This window comes from Gavia stellata, chromosome 20, assembly GCF_030936135.1.
Source record: "Gavia stellata isolate bGavSte3 chromosome 20, bGavSte3.hap2, whole genome shotgun sequence".
NCBI lineage: Eukaryota > Metazoa > Chordata > Aves > Gaviiformes > Gaviidae > Gavia > Gavia stellata.
Window position 1 is genome coordinate 2,580,079 of NC_082613.1, and position 20,993 is coordinate 2,601,071.

At 47.1% G+C, this 20,993-nt stretch overlaps 1 protein-coding gene across 1 annotated transcript in view; it reads left to right on the forward strand.

The window, feature by feature from the left end:
* The window catches only part of LOC104261729 (peroxidasin homolog), a 45,789-nt gene that overhangs the window by 21,355 nt on the left and 3,441 nt on the right, over window positions 1-20,993 (forward strand). Inside the window, exons 5-19 of the mRNA XM_009817880.2 lie at window positions 936-1,007; window positions 2,550-2,621; window positions 4,190-4,359; window positions 6,534-6,651; window positions 8,226-8,395; window positions 8,883-9,155; window positions 9,314-9,430; window positions 11,002-11,160; window positions 12,509-12,621; window positions 13,906-14,062; window positions 15,530-15,638; window positions 16,415-16,572; window positions 17,869-19,372; window positions 19,833-19,967; window positions 20,608-20,816. Coding sequence (XP_009816182.2) covers window positions 936-1,007; window positions 2,550-2,621; window positions 4,190-4,359; window positions 6,534-6,651; window positions 8,226-8,395; window positions 8,883-9,155; window positions 9,314-9,430; window positions 11,002-11,160; window positions 12,509-12,621; window positions 13,906-14,062; window positions 15,530-15,638; window positions 16,415-16,572; window positions 17,869-19,372; window positions 19,833-19,967; window positions 20,608-20,816 — 3,536 coding nt within the window. The remainder of the gene's footprint in view (window positions 1-935; window positions 1,008-2,549; window positions 2,622-4,189; window positions 4,360-6,533; window positions 6,652-8,225; window positions 8,396-8,882; window positions 9,156-9,313; window positions 9,431-11,001; window positions 11,161-12,508; window positions 12,622-13,905; window positions 14,063-15,529; window positions 15,639-16,414; window positions 16,573-17,868; window positions 19,373-19,832; window positions 19,968-20,607; window positions 20,817-20,993) is intronic.

Below are 20,993 nucleotides of genomic sequence, written 5' to 3' on the forward strand. Positions count from 1 at the left end.
TGCAGACCCTAGGTTTCCTTTGCTGATGGCAAGGGGTGACCTGGGACAGTGCAGGAGTTCTCCCAGGCCTCTGGACCAGCAGGTCACATTTGAGATTTTTGTGGAACTAAAAACATTAACCTGTATTAGCAAGAACTGGGCTGTTCACGTGCCATTTAGATCTAAGTGTTCCAACTGACTGCACCGTCTCTGTCTTTGGAGAGTGTGCCTTCCCTCCGCAGAAACAGAACAGCCCGATAGCAGCCGTTTCCAGATGTTTCTGCTCTCCCTGGGTGGATGCACGTGCTGGGAGCCCCTGTTAGAGTCACAGACAAATGCAGGCTGGAAGAGACCTTTGGATGTTTCCAGTCCCACCTTCAGCAACAAGCAGGACCAATTTCAAAGTTCTTTCAGGTTGTTCAGGGCCTTTTTCTACAAATTAATTCTCAGCAAATTCATGATCCCATTTAGAAATGTTGCAATTCCTAGGCTGGGAACAAGTGCCTTAGAGTAAAGCTATTTCTTCCTCCCTGACAATCCGAGGATGTGTTGGGGAACACCGAGGCACTAGAGGAAAGGCAGGGAAAATTCCTGTATGGTGGTCAGATGCGAGCCGCTGCTGCTGGCTCTCCATGGCCAGCGGTTTCATCCTGACCCTTCACGGCACAACAGGCAGTTCACAGTGATGGGGGTGTTCTTAGGCTTCAGGGAAAAGCAAATCTGTCCTCCTCTTATTAAGAGAGAGAGAGTAAATAATTGACAGGATAGGGAAAAGTCAGTGTTGGCTACTATTTTTGCATGTGGGAAGTGGAGACGCTAAAGAGAATGCTGGCTTCTCCACATCTGCCCTGAGACGTGTAGTGATTGATTGGCGGATGTTGGTGGATTGATCTGGAAAGATTTGTCTTTCAAGTTGCAGTCTGTAACCCTGCCCTTTGTGATTTTCTGTGTGACAGCTACCTGCATTTCAACCACCTGGAAAGCCTGGAGCCGGAGACTTTTAGTGACCTGCCCAAACTTGAAAGGCTGTGAGTAAAGATGGGACCTTTCTTGTGAGTAAGGGAGGGAGGAGAAGGGCAAAACCCCCTTCGTTTTGTGTAACCGTTTTGGTAGCATGAAGTGCGATCTTCAAAATGGAGGGAAATGCAAAAAAAAGTTTCCTTGAAGAAGGAGATTTTACGTACTTGCCAAGTAGAAGGGTTACTGAGAATATGAAGGGAATTTCCCGTGTTGTGTTATGTTCACGCTTCCACCTAAGTAGGGGTAAATCCGCAGAAAGCCCTACAGTTGGCCAAGCCAATTGAAATTTTACTCTGACCGTAAGGTCAGCATTAGTCACTGTTGGGCAGTGTGTGCAAAAAAAAAGGGGGTGGAAAAGGAATAACGTCAGAAGAAAGTCAACAAGAAAAACACTTCTTGAAAGCAGTTAGGAAACAAAGCCCGGTGTCTCCTGCTCCCCCGGATTGCTTCTAGTAGTAATGTAGCCACTAGGACAAAAGTTCACATGGTGGTTCCCACTCCGTGGTGAAACCAACAGACCCTCCTATGCTGCATGGAAATGTGCCTTATATCTGTACATGCTAGGAAAATAAAATCATGGGATCCAAACACCCTTAGGAAAATTCAGACCTGGATCAGTACACCATGGCTGATCTCAGTCACTGTATTTGATCCAAGAAAAATTCTGGATTTAAATTTTAGAGGAAGGTTTGTCAGCATCCAAGCTGGGCAACTAGGCTGAACTTGCGTGTACACGCGTGTATGCAGACATTTACACGCAAGCTGCACTGCTTTTGTATTTCTTTCCTGTTCCACCGTCTACTAAAATTGCTTCCTTATCTTTTGTCATTGGTCTTTAATGAGCTTTAGATGTAACCAACATAACTAAATTTCCCCATCCATTAAGGGAATGGAGAGTTAATTATTCCCTCCTGGTCCCTTAGTGCCATCAGTTTTTTCCTAAGAACTGGGGAGTCTTATCTGTGTGCTAAGACTCTGGAAGTGAGAATCTGCCTCAGCTTTGTTCAGAGATAAGCCCATCTTAGGCTCTTGTTGCCTGAATTAGATTTACTCATGGATTTGGGTTAATAACTACACTTAGTCTAGGGCATGAGTTGTCTAGCGTCTTCTGCTGGAGCCTTACTTCAATGGCTGCCCTTGTAAAATTGCTGTATCTTCTGCAGGGGGGGAAAGAAAAGGTCCCTTCTAAACCGGAGCTGACCCAGGCACAGAAAACATAGGGTGGGTCCAATCTGTGGGGATTTCGTGCCCTTTCTCCTCCCTTTGCAGAGCACGAAGCAGATTAACTTTAAGGTTCCAGTTTAAACCTGTTACATCACATCTTGAGTCACCGTTTCCAGTCCACACCCGCTCTCCGCTTTGGTGCATTGCGTTGCACTCGCAAATGAATGAAATCCCTATAGGTCATGGAAACAGACACAGTAAATTTAAAAACTAAGCTCCATGTTGATGGGCAGCCTTTGCGTTTAAACCGAGTTTTGACCTGGGATGTTACCATCCGTGTAGTGCAAATACTGAATAATGTTTTGGCATGGGTTGTCCCGTTGCAGATTCTTGCACAACAACAAGATTTCCAGGATTCATCCAGGGACATTCTCTCAACTGGAATCCCTCAAACGGCTGTAAGTGAAAAACATTGCCTGCAAAGAGCAATTGTTTATCTTTGATCAGATGGCCAGGACCTGAGGAAAAATGTGCCTGGTTGGCAAAGCTTTTAGTTGTTGCACTTCTAAAGCCACTGCTAAGTTTATAAAACAGTTTTGATTGGACATGAGAGCTGATTTAACCAGTTAGTAGTTTCTTCATGCTAGCTTCTAATTATAATCTAACTATAATCTGCTTACAGCTCAATAATGCCACAGGAATGAACATTCCTGGAAAGTCCTCACAACCCACTGCTGTCCTACAGTTTGAACCCATCAAATACCCTTCAAAAATGTAGAAAGTCCAGGTCACAGATATGACCTCGACCTTCCTAACATGGAAGGAAAAATCACAGTCGTAAAAGAAAAGGCTTTTTTTTTTCCTAGAGATTGAAAATACGCAGAGGGGTGCCGAGGTGCACGATTCTCATCCCACGTAGGAATGCCTTGGTGTGTTATTCCCACATAACCTGGCTGTCTCTTAAGCTTACTTTTTGCTTGCTTAAACCCCCCAGAGCTTTGCTTTCTTTGTCTTTTATGACCTCTGGAAATCAGTTCTATTACACGTTTTGGGGGAAAAAAGCAAAACCTAAAGAATTTTGGTGTTCTGCCATGATTTTAAACTACAAGAAAATAATGTGTTTCTCATTGCAGCCCTCTGTGATTTCTGCAAGCAGGTAAAATGCTTCGCTTTTCTTTAACAAGGAATAACTTGTGACATGTTGTCTGTACGTGTCAGAGAAAAAGGCGGGGTGTCTATAAAATGCTGTATCGTGGCCTTGTGCAAAATCTCACATTCTCAAATGTTTGTCCCTGGAAACATGAGACCTTTCTGCCATGTTTTCTTTCAACGGCCCTGACCCACCTACTGTAAAACTGTCAGTGGGGAAGGAGGCATCAACTAATCCTGCTATAGTCTTTGTTTATCGTAGTGCATAGCACTGCACGGAGGAATGAGGTCAGTGGAGGGAAAAGCACGGGTGCACTGGGACGGTGCTCCGTTCGGCACGGTTCAGGCGTACGCTGCAGTAATAAAAGTTCTTATAGTTGTGCAAAAATGCTACAGCTTCTAGAAGCTGGTCACAGAAACAGATTGATCTGAAGCAGACTCAAATCAAGGGGGAGATTTTTGAATTAAAGGAGCGTGGAAAGCTCTGACAGAGGCAGCGTTATCTGCTGTTCTTACAGAATTCAAAAAAGGGTAAAAACTCCATCCCTGGGGGAAATACCAATATTTCAGTGCCTCTCTTTGCCTCACATTAAGCCAAAAATGCATTGTCCAGTTTAACAGAATGATTTTCATTTGAAACTGGAATGGCTCATGGGTAATGTTACTTTTCCAATGAAATCCTTCTGACTTGGTTAAGCATCCTATTTAAATGTTGTGGGAATGAAATATCTCAATTTTTCACTTGGGATATAATCAAATGCAGGGAAGAACAGCCAGGTGATCCTTCACTCTGGAGGGCCGTTACCCTCCTGTGTCCCGGAGGAGGAGGCAGCAGTCAGGGGCTGGGAAGTGAACTGCCTTTTCCTCGGTCTTGCAGGCGGCTGGACTCCAACGCCTTGCTTTGCGACTGCGACTTGATCTGGCTGGCCGAGCTGCTGAAGAAATACGCTGAGCAGGGCAGTATCCAGACAGCCGCCACCTGCGAGGCTCCTCGGGAGCTGCACGGCCGCTCCATCGTCACCTTGACCGCCCAGGAGTTTAACTGCGGTGAGTGAGGTCAAACCCCTCCACCGGCCACCCCCAGCCCGTGGAGTTGGGCTTTCATCTGGGAATTGCTTCTTCCACCCCTTTTTCTCCCTCTTCCCTGTCCTGGCATCCTGCTTTCTCCCTCCTTTTACCGCTGAAATGGAAAAGTCCCAGTGGGGTGCCACAAGTTATCAAGATAATGTGGAGGAAGCTGATGGTCGGGGTGGGGGGTTGAAAGCAGCTCTGTCGTCTTGGTTTTCAGGTAGAGCAGGGCCAGTAAAGGACCTGCTGCGGTCGGTGGCTAAACCAGCAACCAGAAGAAATGCCCCGCATTAGGCTGGACAGAAGGGGAACACTGGGAGAGCTGCAATGGCTGGAAACACAACTGAAAACCTAAGCAAGCTCTTAGTAGATACGTAGCTGAATGCTTTGTTTGGCTGCGGTAATGTATTGTGTTTGTTAAGCTGTTATTCTTTAAATTTAGATAATTTCTCACTGAAAAATGCCATTTTGAAATGAAAGGTCTCGTTCTGAAAAATTCCAAAGTTAAATATATCCTATAGAAAAAGACAAAACTCTTGACTTCTAAGTGCAGGCATGGGCGGAGGATGGCACAAGCGTCAGCTGTGGCTCCTTGATACTTCACTGCTGGTAGAGTCAGTTTGAGATGTTCCCACTCGCCCGGGCCAGCTATTAGCATCCCTCCTGGCTATGCCAGTCCAGCTGCGTGCGTGGCTGTGCTATGAGCCAGATGTGTGAGATCAGCTGGATTTTGAAGAGCTCTCCCTTGAATTCACCTTTTCTCCTATGATTTTATTATTTTAAAAAAAAATCTTTACCATTTCACAGCTCAATTTAGGGCGCAGCCATGCAAAGAGTTGAACTGGCACAAATGGGTCTGTAACCTCGAGGGATGGGGAAGAATAGGAAGGGTCTAGAGAAAGCAGCTGGGGACACATGGAGTGGGACACGGAGCCGCACAACGAGCTGTCCCCCACACACAGCCGGTGCCACGGTACAGCCATTAATGTAAATTTGTTCTGGTTTAGGCATGGGCGCACAGTGGGATGTCTGGCAAATTAGCCAGAGCACCTGGTGGGAAGATTTTGCTGGCATTAGGCTTTTACGCTGGTATTGTGCCAGCTGGGGAAGACAAACGATGCATAATTCAGCGTAAAGCTCTAATGATGCAGGCAGCTGATATCTGAGTCAGGACAAAGCCTGCCTGGCATCAAGTTAACCCATCGCTTTTTAGCAGATGTGAACCAGCGGAGCAAATCTGTACTGGATCAGCATTTTGGACCATGGGGCTGTGGTGGGTTTGGTCCTGCACTGGCATCGTGAAGGCTGGTTGCCAAGCCATCGGCTTGCAGTCTAAGGAGTAAGAGCACAGGTCTTTCACTGGAAAAGGTGGCAGGTTCTCACTTGATTTTATGAATAATCCAGCTGGTTTTACTGATTACTGGTGAGTGTACAGGTTGCTAGATGGGTGAGTATTCTGCTGAATCAAGATCAAGCGCTCCAGATCCCATACATAAATTCCTTCCTATTTTAGCACATCCTTTAAATGTTTAACTTGCTTAGTGCTTGAGTACATCTTAAAGTGAAGCACATAGGGAAAGGCTTGGCTGAATAGGGATCGGCTGATGAATTAGGGACATAATGAATGAAATCCTGTTGAAAGGGAGGCGGTGTGATTTGCAGAGAGCTGGCACCATGTTCAGATGGAGCAGGCAGTTGCTGAGAGCAGCAAGCTGCCAGGGGCAGAAAAACAACCCAAGTGAGGATGCCACTGACTACTTCACTTATTTTGGGGGAGCCAGGGACCAACGCCTGGGGCAGCTATAGTGAACCAGTGTACAGCCAGGTCTGCTTTATCCCAGTGCTGCCTGGGGCTGGGCGGGGAGCTGATCCACTGCCCAACGTACTCGCAACAGGGACAGCCGCTTCGATTCTCCAGGGCTTTTATCGAGCTCAGATGAATGATGCTGTTCGCTCCCTGACGTCATTCTTGCTGATGTTGGTGAGAAGTCTTGGGGTGGCTCGGGGTGGATGCTGTTGTGCCTGGGGCTCTGCTGGTGCCTGCTTGCTCGGGGGTTGCAGGACGGGTGTTGCGTTCCCCCCTGCTCTCCCTTTGGGCTGTAGGTGGTTTTGTGCTGCTCTAGACTGCGTTGTGTTAAAACGGTCTTTTGCAGAGAGGCCTCGCATAACCTCAGAACCCCACGATGTCGACGTCCTCTTGGGAAACACAGTTTATTTCACCTGCAGGGCAGAAGGCAACCCAAAGCCTGCGATTATTTGGCTGCACAACAAGTAAGTCGTACACAATGAGCCCTGGGGTAGCAAAGGTTTTCAAGCACCGAGCTCTTCAGTGACTGCCTATAATTATAAAAGCTGTTTCACACAACATAAAAAAATAAAAATAGACATGGATATTTCATGGGTTGTATTTACCTTCTTTTTAATAGCATTCTCTGGTGACCACGTAATCCAAGTGGTGTTTTCATCTGCATTTGAAATGTTTCATCTGCGTTTGTAATGGGTTCCAAGAGCTTATAACTTTCCCGTAAACATACTCTGCAGGCTGAAAGCGATTGTCTTTTGATCAGCAAATAAAATAAAATTAGCATTTCATGTTGCTCTAAGCCACCATGCTTGCCATTTATTAACTGCTGAAATGCTTCTAGTCTCTAGGTTTTTCTCACTGAAGGCCGAGCGTGCTGGGAGAATGGCTCATTTTCAAAGAGAAAAATCACCGGTCTCCACTGAAAGACAGAACTTGCAAAGCAGTGTATAGATTATCATCCTATACAGCAACACTGAAAAAATATATGACTATGCTAGATGCCAAAGCATTTCTGGGAAATGCTACACAATAAAATATTCTGTGCTCAAGCAGTTGCCCACTGTGGAAGTGAAGTTCCTTTGCTGCTTTACGAGCTTCTTGTCTGTGGGAGCCTGAATAGGGCTTGGTTATTAATAAAAATGATCAATGTATGCTTCTTCAGCTAACTCCCCACCAGGCAAAGTTTCAGCACAGAGCAAAAGTTTACGGCTGAGTTAAGTCCCCTGGAAGGAAGGTTTTGTGAGGGAAAAGCTGGCAGGCTCCCAAAGATAGCATTGTAAGAGGGGTAATGATAACAAATGTTCCACAAACGAGATACGACTAGAGTGAGGAGACATCAGGGGAATTAAATAAATGCCCAGCAAGCATATTAGTTTGCATAGTGGATTCAGCCTTTGTCCGAGGGGGAGAGAGGTCCCTTCTCCCTTTTCAATCATCTGCAACCATCCAAGATTCCTTCGTGCTGGGACAAATGGGATGCAGCAGTGGGACCTTGTGCCGCGGGCTGGGATCCAGGAGTCGCAGGTCGTTGTAGAAAGAAGGAAGATGTTTCACAGCTCTCGGGTTGGGTTGGAGTCCAAGCTGTGTTGGGGTCCCACAGTGAATTGCTCAGAGATTTTTGTCCCCCTGATGCCTTTGAGCCCGTTCAAATAGAAATGGCTGCACACAATAACACTATTAATTCATTATTATATTTGCACTTAGTAAATAATGAGAACAGGCTTTCTGGGCCTAGATGCCCTGACAATAGCTACGATGCTATTGCATGGGAACAGTACGCTCTCCTGATGGGCTGTAAATGTCGTACGTAATCAGTGGTGAGAGAAAAAGTAGCTCACCCAGGGAGTAAATCAGAGCTGGAGCTGAATTTCAGTGCTGTAAATCATAACTCTTGCTATAAATTTCATGAAGTCTCAGAATACCTCCAAGGAACACCAATTTACTGCAATGCATGCAAAGCCCCACCACTCCCCCAGCAGCTCAGGGAAGACCACCAGTCTTTACTCCTTTCAGATTTTGCTTGTTTGTGGCTGTTTTTCAGTAATGAGATTGACATGAAAGATGACAACCGCTTGAACCTGTTGCAAGACGGTACCTTGATGATCCAGAATACCAAGGAGTCGGACAAAGGCGTCTACCAGTGCATGGCCAAGAACATAGCTGGGGAGGTCAAGACACAAGAAGTCGTTCTGCGCTATTTTGGCACCCCATGTAATTGAACCTTATGCACCCCTTGAAGGACCAACTGGGGTTGGGGCCGGGAGTGGAGCTAAGTCAGAGTCAGTCCTGGCTTTGTATGTGCCACGATGTTCTTGGTGTGCTGGGGAAGAGAGCGGCTAAGAGCGTAGCGTGGTCTGAGCTGTAAGGGGGTTCTTCCATGGGAGTCGGAAATTGGGGTTTAGAGATTGAAGGTAATTTGGGGCTGGAGAGGGAGTTTGGAGGCTGGGATGAATTCTGCAGCACAGAGGTATCAAGGGTGAAGGGGACACAGGGGTGGGGATGCTCCAGCACTAAGTGACAGGGATGGGGAGGTGGTAGGAAGAAGTAGCGCTGGGGGAATTTTTCACAGCGAGGATTTGGAGGTCCGGGAAGAGCCAGGTGACTGCTAGCTGGGCTGCATGAGAAGTCCAAGTGATTTAAGCCCATTACTGAGCAGGCAGAAGGGCTTCTGGTTTCTGAAGCACTCATTTCCTTCCAGCCAAGCCCACTTTTGTGATCCAGCCACAGAACACTGAAGTGCTGATTGGGGAAAGCGTCACCTTGGAGTGTGGGGTCTCTGGGCACCCCCACCCTCGCATCAGCTGGACCCTTGGCACAGGCTCTCCTTTACCACAGGATTCCCGTTTCGCTATCACCAGCTCTGGAGGACTCTTCATTCAGAACGTCACCTTCTCCGACCAGGGGCAGTACAACTGCAACGCCAGCAACACCGAGGGGTCCATCCAGGCGACAGCACGGATCATAGTGCAAGGTGAGGAGTCCCAGGCTGACGATGTCTCTGGGATAAAGTGCTTGGTTGGGGGGGTGTATTTAAGCCCTGTAACTGTTTCTGCTCCCATGAACTGAGAATGAACCCGAGCTTGTTGCCTGAGTTGTTTTCCACTGCTCAGTCATTGCTTTCCCCTCCAGATTCTCCCAGGTTTCTCATCATCCCCACTGATCAGACAGTAACTGAGGGACAAAGCGTGGATTTTCCCTGCTCTGCCGAGGGTCACCCTCCACCCGTGATTGCCTGGACAAGGGCAGGTACTGCCTCACTTGACTTGGGGTTTCTTTCTCTTCCCTGCTACCGTTCACAGGGTGTGGGTGAGAACAGCAGAGCTGCTGGTCCAGGGCGATGACTTGCAGTGGGTGACACAGGACAGATGGTGATCAGCACAGACCTAGTCACACTAGGAGGTGTGTCGTAGATCACCAAAGGTGGTGTTAAGCACTGAGGAAGGAGCCTCTTAGGTCTTTGACACACTAAGTCATCATGTCGGAAGGAAGAAGTGTGCTGTTTTCATCAGCATGAAACCCATGGAAACCCTCAAACTTCCTCCTGCAGTGACTTCCTACCACCTTTGAAAAGACAGGGTCTGGACACTCCAAGGTGGTGGGTATCACCATGTACCAGCTCTCCGTCATTGTCATTGATTTGCTCCTCTTGGGGAGCGCATAGCAGGAGAGCATCCTTCACCGCTGACGCACCTCTGAGGTTTCTTTCAGCTTAGGAAAAACCCACTTTGGGTCAACAGGTGGTGGTGAACTTCTAAAGTCTTGGATGATTGTTAGCGTTGGCTCCACTGAACTGATCCCATCCAACACTTTCTGGGACAGAAGCCAATAACGCTTGGCCCAGAGGCCCTCCAACTTTTCCTTATGCTTCACAAGCCATAATTAATGGTTTAGTGCTGTGGAGATTTCATGGCTATTGTATTCCAGCTTCCACAGCAATATCCCTGACGCGGAGTTAAGAAGGATCAGCTGAAATTCTCCACCAGCATGTTCTCCACCTCCTTTAACCTGTTTCCCTCCACAGCCCAGATTTCAGAAGATATCTCTTAGAGATGTGGAAAGGAGCACAGTGACAAGAAGTAAGGTTAATAACTGCTTTGTAACCAGCTTTGCTAGGTCACTCAGCAATCCAAAGATCAACCAGGCTTGACAGTGCTTTCACAGAAGGCACGTTAAGAGCAAGACAAGAGGAGGAGAAGTGATGGAGCATCGCTCATTCTCAAAGCCACTTTTGACAGTGTGGGGAGGATTCAGATTCTTTTTGGTATTGGGATGAATAAGTAGAGCCCTTATTTGGAGGAAAATGCAGTATTAAAAAAAAAAAGTTGCTAAACTAAGAAGTTCTAATAATTTTGTCTGGGTTTGGTAAAGCATTTTAATTTTGAACTTTTCTCCTTAAATAGAGGAAATATTGCAACAATGCAGTTTCCAAACCGAAGAAAATCAAAATACCAAATTAAAAAAGACAATGCTAAATGTTTCCATTTATTTGATTAAGCAGCCAGTTTGGATAATTGAACACAGATTTGCTATCTGTCAGGTGTCAGTAAATCTGCAGTTTGCACTCAGAAAAGGCTTATGAGGAAAGAAAAAGGGTACCAGCTCCTTTGCAGTTGCTTGGATAAGACAACTCGGTCATGATCCTGGGTGTGGGAAGAGCAGCATCTGTCCTGCTCCTCACTTAACAAGACAGAGATGGTATTTCAGGGTGGCTGATGTCGTGTTGGGAAGGAAATGAAATGTTTAAGTCTCACACAGATACCTCCAGTGATGGGAAGAGAAATCTCACAATTAACACATCGCACTGCTTGTTTGACCAGGTGGGCCACTGCCGAACGACCGGAGGCACAGCATCCTCTCCACAGGTACCCTGCGGGTGATGAGGGTTGCTTTGCATGACCAAGGCCAGTACGAGTGCCATGCCATCAGTGCCATCGGAGTGAGGACCCTCCCGGTACAGCTGTCGGTGACCCCACGAGGTAAGCTGGTGAGGCTGTGCGAAGTAAGGGCTGGCACACGGGTTTGTGAAGTTAACTTTATGGTATATAACACGCTGTCTGACAAGGCAGGGAATTGCCCTGGTTCCTATGGGATGGGATTTTGCTTTTGCCGGGGAGCAGACGTCTAGCCCTGAGAGCTCCATCAGTTGGTGGAAAACGTTAAAAGAGGTTGCCAGAGTGCCAAGATTCATAAATTGGAAGAAGCTGTGCCAGTTTTCCTTGAAAATTTATCTGGTAGTCTAGAAAAAGTATAACCATGAGAATGAAACTCATCTGGTGTGGCCAGGGAACGGGATGGTATCAGTTGGCATCTGCACAAATAAACACTCGGGCAGGGTTATGTGATGGGAAATGACCTTTAACGCCCACCAGACGAGCTCTGATATCTGGTTGGTTTGAGTGAAAAATCGGGCCCTTTAATGTCTTTGGGAGTTGTTATTAAGAAAATTATTTTGGGAAAGGAAAGGAAAGGAAACAAAGGATTTTTGTCTGAGAATTTACAAAAAATTGTGTTGATTAAATTAATAGTAACCTTTTTTTTACTATTTTTAAATTATGGCTTTTCTACAGAATGAATTGTAAGATCCTTTTTTAAAATGAAATATTCTGCAAAAAATCTGATTCCTTCTCAGGAAGATTTAACTCTGGCTCCAGATACGTTTATCTTAAACGTTAGCTACCAGGACATAGGTTCAACCTAAACTCAGGTATTCTAAAATCAAGCCTCTGTAAAACACAAATCACACAGGAATGCTTTCATGTTTTTATTTTCTTTTCTGTTCCCATATAAACAATCGTTCTAAATAAGCAAACATCCCTGCTTGTTCATAAATATGGCAGCATTTTACTAATGGTAGACTGGAGGGAAGGAAACTATCTAGAAATATGAAATTAGTGATGCTTCAAGCACAGAACTCACAGAATATTTTAAGACCACCAGACCAATATCATTATTTAACTTGACCTGACTAACACCTGCCAGAGAGCCTCATCCGAAAATTCCTGAATCAATTCACAATCCTTGTTTCAGCTAGAGCATCTTTTCTAGAAAGCCTTTGAATTAACGATTTTAAATGACAGAGAACCCAGCACATTCCTATGTAATTGCCCCAAGTAGAGTCACACAGGAGCAGAAAATAATGAACGTAAATTACTTAGTAGAGAGACAGAGGGCACGGGTAAACTGACACCCCTTTGAGAGCCCTTGCAACAGCGGAAAGAGCCCAGCAGCTCTGGTTTGCCCATGGTGAGATGTTTTGCATGCAGCTTTGCCTGTTTTCCTTGATGCATTTCTTGCACTTGTGACTTTTTTCCCCGTGTTGCACAGTGATACCCGTGTTCCTTCATCCCCCCCAAGACGTGGTGGCAGAGACAGGCCAGGACGTTGCCATTACCTGCACCGCCCAAGGAGATCCACGGCCCACCATAACCTGGGTCAAAGTAAGAGATGATATCACGTACCCGACCGTCACCGGGAAGCAGGATGGCTCCTCCGTGGGGTCATTAAACAGCCCTCTCTCCCAGCTCCACTAGTTAAATCAGTTTGTGCAATACACATGGGAGAAATTGTGATTGATGAAAATTTAAGGACCGACATTTCCACTGCTTTGGGGTTTTCAATGGCCTAAAAGAATGTTGCTCTTTCTCAGGCTCGAAGCCTTGCAAAGCACATTCCTGTTTTCTCTTGTTCTTCCTTCCAAACGAGTAACTTGAAGCCAGTGACCTTCCAGGATGTTGGAAACGCTTGATTGACTATTCCTGGAAAAAACTGAAAATGGATTTTTTTCTAAGTAGTTTGTCCTTATTTCCAGGATTCCCACTGGTGGAACTGGATGATGCTGGTTGGCCCCAGCTTTGATGGGGCAAAGCCACCATCCCTCACAACCATGCTGCAGCCTGGCTGCTCTTTTTAAGAATTCATTAGATGAAGCTCTTCAGACTTTTTTCCTGCTCTGCCATAGTACACCTGTGACCTTCACTGGGACCTGCCCTGCCTTTGAGCACAGTCAGGCACAGAACAAATTAGAGGGGGAAATGCTTGAGCCTTGGTTAACTTGCAGAGGTCTCGTGGAAGATGACCTTGCAACTTGCCTTGGGCTCCGGCCAACAGTGGGACCAGAAGAAAAGAGCCTGGGAGGGCAGCACAGTTAGCGTTAGATTGGGGCAGGGCAGGAGAAGGATGTTAAGAAATAGGAGAATAATATAGTCAAACGTGAAGCCACCAGCCAGGTTGAGGGGGGGGGCTTGAGAGAGCTGTTGCTCACAGCACTTTAATCAGTGATGCTGCCCAGAGCCAGCAAAAGCTGCTATCTGCAGTTCAAGGCCAGCAAAAATCCATTGATTTCAGGTTGTCCCAAAACTGAAGACTTTTAGACTTATTTATGTGCCATGAAACTTCTGTGACAGCATCAGGGCACAGCACTCGCTCCAGCCTGCCCGTCCGTAAGAAGTGCAGAGCAATGCGTGGGGTGTCTGTGCCCTGCAGTGAGTGCCCGGAGGTGGACCAGGGTGAAGGAGCTGAGCAAGGACCTCCTCGCAGTGGGTCCAGGCAGGAGCCGATGTCCTTGGATGGCTTTCTGGTTTCTCTGGAAGAGCAATGCTAACATCTGGTGGCCACATTAGTTCATCGCAGCCGTCTGCGGGTTTGCTGACTAGGCTGAAGGCTGGGACGATGGGAAGCTTTCCATACCCTGACATGTTTTCTGTCTTTTGATGGTGCAACAGGAGGGTATCCAGATCACAGAGAGTGGCAAGTTCCACATAAACCAAGACGGGACCCTTTCCATTCAAGACCTCGGCGTGGCTGACCAGGGCAGATACGAGTGCATAGCAAGAAACCCTTTTGGCTTCACCTCCAGCGCTATGCAGCTCACCATCACTGGTAGGGTATCTCCTGCGATCCTCTGGAGTCTTCTCTTGCTCTCGTGTAAGGAGGGGCTTTGCTGTGTTGATGCCTACACTTTGAACGGATAACTGTTATTTCTTTAGCATCTTTGCAGACAGGTCCCTCGCGGGTGTGATCGGAGTCGCTCAGTTGTGAAAGCCTGTGCACCTCCCAGCTGCTCCTCGCTGTTTTCTCAGCTGAGCTGCAGTTCCTCCCTGCAAAGCCAAAGGTGTTGTCTTAAACCGCCTCCTGCAAGCCGAGCTGTCGGCCTGCCTGTAGTTACTGCCTCTGCTGGGAGGGAGAAACTTATTAAAATGTGCCAACACGCTCACAAGTCATCATCTGACCGTAACCTCGCATGCCAGGGGAGGGAGAAGAAGAACAACGTTGTCGCTGCAAATACGGGGTTTTAAGTGTTCACTCAGTCCCTTGGGGATGGGAAATAAGTTGCTCATTTTCAAGCTACTGCTCTGTGCATTAGGGAAACTGTAATGAATAAAGAAAGAGGAGTAGCACTCCTCTGCTAGTCAAACCAGAGGTCAAGAGTGGAAATTGTACTTCTTAGAGGGTAAGGAAGAACGGGCAAGGGAAAAAAATCAAAAGCAAGCAATAAGGTTAAAAATGTAAGTATAGGGCTATTCCTCAAGCACGCAGGAATAACCAGCATGAATAGTGAGTAGCTTATTAAGTGAATTTAGTATCATTTTCTATACAGGGATTGTGTGCAAGGAGCTGAGAATATTCTGAAATTTCTTTCTTGTTTGAAATTATTCCTAAGATAATTTCGATGATTTATTCTTGATTGGTACCTCGTTTTCCAGCTGGCTGTTGCATACCCCAGTAGCCAAATGGGAACTGGTTTGTTCAGCTGTGACAAAAGCCCTGGCTTAAAAAATGCATTCTGTAGTAATTTTTAAGAATTCATGTGTTTGCTTCTGAAGGTATTCAAACAACAGCTTTCTTTCTTGTTTTAAAATGATGTATCTGATGTGTTAATGCTAAATTTGAACTGAATTAGAAGTGTTCCACAAATGGAAAATTAATGTATGAGCAATACATTCAAATGAATTGCATGAATTTTAGAAGTTTCCTTTGTGGGAAGTAAATACATTATTTTGGGCTAACTTGCTGTGATTTTTTACATTTTCTTTTTCCAGTTTAACCACCAACCAAAACAGGCATTTATTTGCAAAGCTCTACAGGAGCAAACTCTGAATATGTGTTACACAGCCATCTCCTGAAAAAGTCACCTTCTTTTTCAGGCAGTTAATTTCTTCTTCAGAATATCTGTTTATTTTAAAAACAAAGTTTCATGGTGCTTATGTTGCAAATAGAACCACAGTTTGACCTGCAGTGGAGCTACTACGGGTCTTGTATTGGTACGCAAATTTTCTTGAACTTGAAAGATGAATTAGTATCAAAGTAAATTTAGAATTTTTTGTTCATTCTTTCTGCTTTGTAAAGCCACGGACGTCGGTCGGAGCGGCGACACGTTTGTGGCCACGTCGATACGGGAAGCCATCAGCAGTGTGGACCACGCTATCAATTCAACACGCACTGAGCTGTTTAGCAAGTAAGTGCGTGAAGCGCCACGATCTGAGACTTGAAGCAGAAAAGAGATAAAAAAGACACTGAATGAAGCTTTCCCAAATCTCATTTTATCTTTGACAATCTGCAAATGAAAGCTACAGTATTGTTTTGAGTATTGGAGGTTGAAGCTGCACCATGTGGATGTAAGGATGTGATAGAGTTTCCAAACAGGCATTTGGGATTCTGGAAAAACCTGATACACAAATATCACCTCGTATGTCACTTATATCTGCAACGTTCATTTTGTCAGCTGGAGTCGGCTCCAGAGACAGTGCATAGAAAACAAAATAATCAGCATAGTCATTTTATAAACGCAACTGACTTTGTGTAGGTTGAACAGAAATAGGAACAGAAATGTAACAATTCTAATCATTTCCTCAATGAAAAATGACTTCCCGAGTGAATGGTAATTCCCTCCTCTTCCACCCCAATATATGTTTTTATTGAAAAGATAGATAGTTTGTATTAAGCCCCAAACCTCTGGGTTTCAGCTGTTGAAAAGTGAAAAGCAAATTACTATAGAAGAAAAAAACCAGAGATGCAGAGGAAATTAAATATGTGTATTTTCCTGGGGAAAAATATCCTTTCTTTAATCATCTGCAATATGCAGGCAGGCCACATCCACCTTACACACTAGTTTTGGGGGTCAAGCTTAGACCAGGCTTAGAGCCTGACTCTTGCTCTCTGTAGAGTCTCATTGCTCTGAACAGAGCCTATTTATTTTAACGTTCCTGCATCACTTCTAATTCCCTGAAACAGGCGCCCCAAGACGCCCAATGACTTGCTGGCTCTCTTCCGTTACCCCCGGGACCCCTACACCCTTGAAACAGCCAGGGCAGGTGAGATCTTTGAAAGGACCTTGCAGCTGATTCAGGAACACGTGCAACAAGGTCTAATCGTGGATATGAATGTCACAGGTAGGAGAGATTTTATTGCCCTTCTTAACTTTGTGCGTAGGATCAAATTAAAACAGCAGTGTCTAGACATCCAGAAAGTTTAAAAAGGGCAGCGGTGTACCTAAAGTCCAGCTCAATCTTGGGTATGTCAGGAAATGTGTTGTCTGGGTTGCAATTCTGTCTTACATCTCATGGTTTTTGTAACAGCCGGAGGGCTGGTCTTGGGTTTACCATCCCAACCTGGTACTCAGGAAAGTGGTTCCGTTCCCTGTTTTACTAAAAATTTCTTGACTGGCTATGAAAGCTCTAATCTTTAAAAATATTTAGCTGTCTAACTCACACAGGAGTACCTTTGTGGATCTGAGGTTCAGTCCCTCAGCAGCATGGTCAGAGATGTTTCCTGCCCTCCAAATGGCAATGAGAAAAATACTGAAAACTCGAAAGTATTTGGGTGCTGTAACAGAGGAAGGGGGATATCACTCCTCTCTCTCCGTACTACTTTGACCTCTTAGCTACAAACTCGAGTGGGTTCCAGCCACTCAGGTTCCTTTTATCGAGGCAGGATAGCAAGCAAGAAAGCCATGCAACACCAAGAATACCTACTGAGGTCCAAAAATCCAGCAGCTGGACTCCAAAACTAGCTAGCTGGGACTTCCTTTGTATACAACAGACATTCCCATACACTGCATGTTTCTACCTATACGTGTGAATCATCATGTAGCAGGCATGTATGTTTGGGGCCTGTAAATATTTTTGCCTGCCTGGATGTATTCCAGGCTGCGAGGAGTCTCTCTCCAGGCTGCCGGTCTCGTCTGGGCTGGTCGGACTGCCAGCCTCTCCTCCTCGTTGCCCTGTCAGCATCTGCACAGCGCGGCATTATTCAGCGCTTTTGCACGCCGTAGCGCCCTGGCAGTCACCCACAGCTTTCCTGCTGCTCGTCACGTAGGGTTTGGATGGTCGATGGTGTTCGAGGTTGCAGTAATAACCCAGAGAGATGTAAAATAAACCCAGGAGGGAGACCAAGACCACCCCCATAGTTCAGTCTGCCAGTCACAACATTTCTGGTTTCCACCTCTGCACAGTTTATACTAAACTCTTTTCCCCTTCTTTTCATTTCTGTGGGCCTGGTACGATGCCATGCTTCATTTAACCTTCCATAAATTGCATAGCAACGCCACGATCAGAGACCTGGCCTTCCCGTGCCCACCCTGACAACCCCAGCAGTGAGTTTCACACAGAGCCCTTGCACGGGATGGTAGGAACCAGATGGCTACAGCGGCCGCGGTCTGACCTGGTGCTTTGCCTTTACCTTCGCAGGCTATCGGTACAATGACTTGGTGTCCCCTCACTACCTGAACATGATTGCCAACCTGTCGGGCTGCTCTGCCCACCGCCGCACACCGAACTGCTCGGATATCTGCTTCCACAAGAAGTACAGGACCCACGATGGGTCTTGCAACAACCTCCAGCACCCAATGTGGGGTGCCTCTCTCACAGCCTTCCAGAGGCTCCTCAAACCTGCCTACCAGAATGGATTTAACCTCCCCCGGGGGTTCTCCTTGGCAGAAGATGCCAGGGACCTGCCCCTTCCTCTACCTCGCCTTGTCTCCACTGCCATGGTCGGGACTGAGACCATCACCCCCGATGACCAGTTCACGCACATGCTTATGCAGTGGGGCCAGTTTCTGGACCACGACATGGACCAGACGGTGGCAGCCATTAGCATGTCCCGCTTCTCGGATGGAGCACCCTGCAACGAGGTGTGCAGCAACGACCCACCTTGCTTCTCCGTCATGGTCCCTGCCAACGACCCTCGCGTGAGGAACGGGCGCTGCATGTTCTTTGTCCGCTCGAGCCCCGTGTGTGGCAGCGGGATGACCTCCCTGCTGATGAACTCCGTCTACGCCAGGGAGCAGATCAACCACTTGACATCTTACATCGATGCCTCCAATGTTTACGGCAGCACAGAGCAGGAATCACGGGAGCTGCGGGATCTGAGTAGCCAAAATGGGCTGCTGAAGCAAGGGCAAGTTGTGCCTAGCTCGGGGAAGCATCTCCTTCCCTTTGCTGTAGGGCCACCCACTGAGTGCATGAGAGATGAGAACGAGAGCCCCGTGCCGTGCTTCCTGGCAGGAGACCACCGTGCCAATGAGCAGCTGGGTCTTACAGCCATGCACACGCTTTGGTTCAGGGAGCACAACCGCATTGCCAAGGAGCTGTCGGCCCTCAATCCCCACTGGGATGGAGACCTCCTGTATCACGAGGCACGGAAGATTGTGGGTGCCCAGATGCAGCATATCACCTATGCCCAGTGGCTCCCCAAGGTCCTTGGGGAAGCTGGGATGAAGATGCTGGGTGAGTACAAAGGCTACAACCCCAACATCAATGCGGGGATTCTCAACGCCTTTGCCACTGCTGCCTTCCGCTTCGGGCACACCTTGATCAACCCCATCCTGTACCGGCTGAACGAAACCTTCCAGCCCATCCGCCAAGGCCACATCCCCCTGCACAAGGCCTTCTTCTCCCCTTTCAGGATCACGCAGGAGGGTGGAATCGACCCCCTCCTCCGTGGGCTGTTTGGGGTTCCTGGGAAAATGCGGGTCCCCTCCGAACTCCTCAACATGGAGCTGACGGAGAAACTCTTCTCCATGGCACACTCTGTCTCACTGGACTTGGCTGCTATCAACATCCAGAGAGGGCGAGACCATGGCATCCCACCTTACAACGACTTCAGGGTCTTCTGCAACCTCTCATCTGCACAGGAGTTTGAGGACCTCAGAAATGAGATAAAGAACTTGGAGATCAGGGAAAAGCTCAGGAGGTACTGTAGCCTGGACTTGGAAGCATCGAAATCACTGGCAATCAGTCAGTGAAAACTTTCTGCTCCTCTCAGGACACCCATCAAATAACCGTCCCAGATATTGCTACCCACAGATGTTAAGATAGGGTAATAGCTGTGGTTTAAGAACGGGGTAAGACAAATGAGGTCTCTCAAGTGATCAGTCTGGTTCTGAGTGGAATGTCATCAGGCACTGCTGTGGTGTAGCTTGGGAGCAGATTGAGCCTTGGAGCTATTTTTCAGTGAGACTAAACTGCATCCTATCTGCACTGGCTGCCTCTTTCCAAGGCAGGCCTTTATCATATTGTCTTTTAGATAAGACCATTATAAATATTGTCCAGATGAGTTCCTTGCATACAAATTCCTATGATGGGATCAGATTTATATTATCTCCACTCTTTGATAGTCTTTAAACTTTTTTTTAATATCTGTTATCCTGCAGTTTATATGGAACTACCAAAAATATTGACCTGTTTCCAGCACTGATGGTGGAGGATCTTGTCCCTGGTACCAGAGTTGGACCAACGCTGATGTGCCTGTTAACGACGCAGTTCAGAAGGCTGAGGGATGGAGATAGGTATTATCATTGGAGTCAACCCAAAGTCTTTGATATTCTGTTTGGGGGGATTTGCTCCCTACAGGGAGGAACAGAACCTGTAATTTTTGATAATTTCTTGACTTACAATACGAGGAAGAGTCTCCTCTGTCCAGTGCACTTGCAAAAGGGCTTGCCACAGTTACTGTCAATGTGTCCTTTCCTGATTTAGTGATTCTCATTTCACTGCAGGACACTGGGCACCATTGAGGATGTGCCCAACGTCTCCTGAAAATGCTCCGCAGGAGCTTCCTTCTAATTCCTATTTGCTGCTTGTGTGAATGAGACACATCTTTGCCTGGTGATGCACTTAGGGCAGGATCATTGTTCACCCATGTCCCAGCCTGCTACAGCAGAGCTGTTTGAGCCTTGGGATTCCCCTGCCAGGGGCTGTACCTGCAGCTGGTGGCACCCTGCAGCTCCAGCCAGCAGCTCACGGGGATTCAAGGGTTCAGAAAAGGGCAGTCTGTGTTCGCAGCCGCCTGACACAAGAATAAAAGTGCCTTTTGAGAGGTGTGGGTGCTGCCACACAGGTCTAGGGGAACTATTCTCCCTCTCCCAGCCTCACTCCCCATCCTCTTCTCCTGCTCCTGAGTCATGCTGTGATTACAACCCACTGCAGATTTTGGTATGAGAATCCTGGAGTCTTCACGCCGGCGCAGCTGACTCAGATCCGACAGACGTCCCTTGCTCGTGTCATCTGTGACAACAGTGACCACATCCAGCAGCTCCAGAGAGATGTCTTCCGGGTGGCATCGTACCCACAGGGCATGGTCGGCTGCGAAGAGATTCCCGCGGTGGACCTCCGCTTGTGGCAGGACTGCTGTGAGGGTAAGGAAGGAGGCTGCTCTAGCACCGGCTGACGTGGAGATGGCTCTGGGTGGCATTCGTCACATGCCATCAGCTTACCTGAAATGCCAGGAGCTGGTTTCATGCTACACCATGAGCACCGTGTGTCAGCAAATGGATGCAAAGAGGAGAAGAGAATAGAATAGAGTATTTCATTTG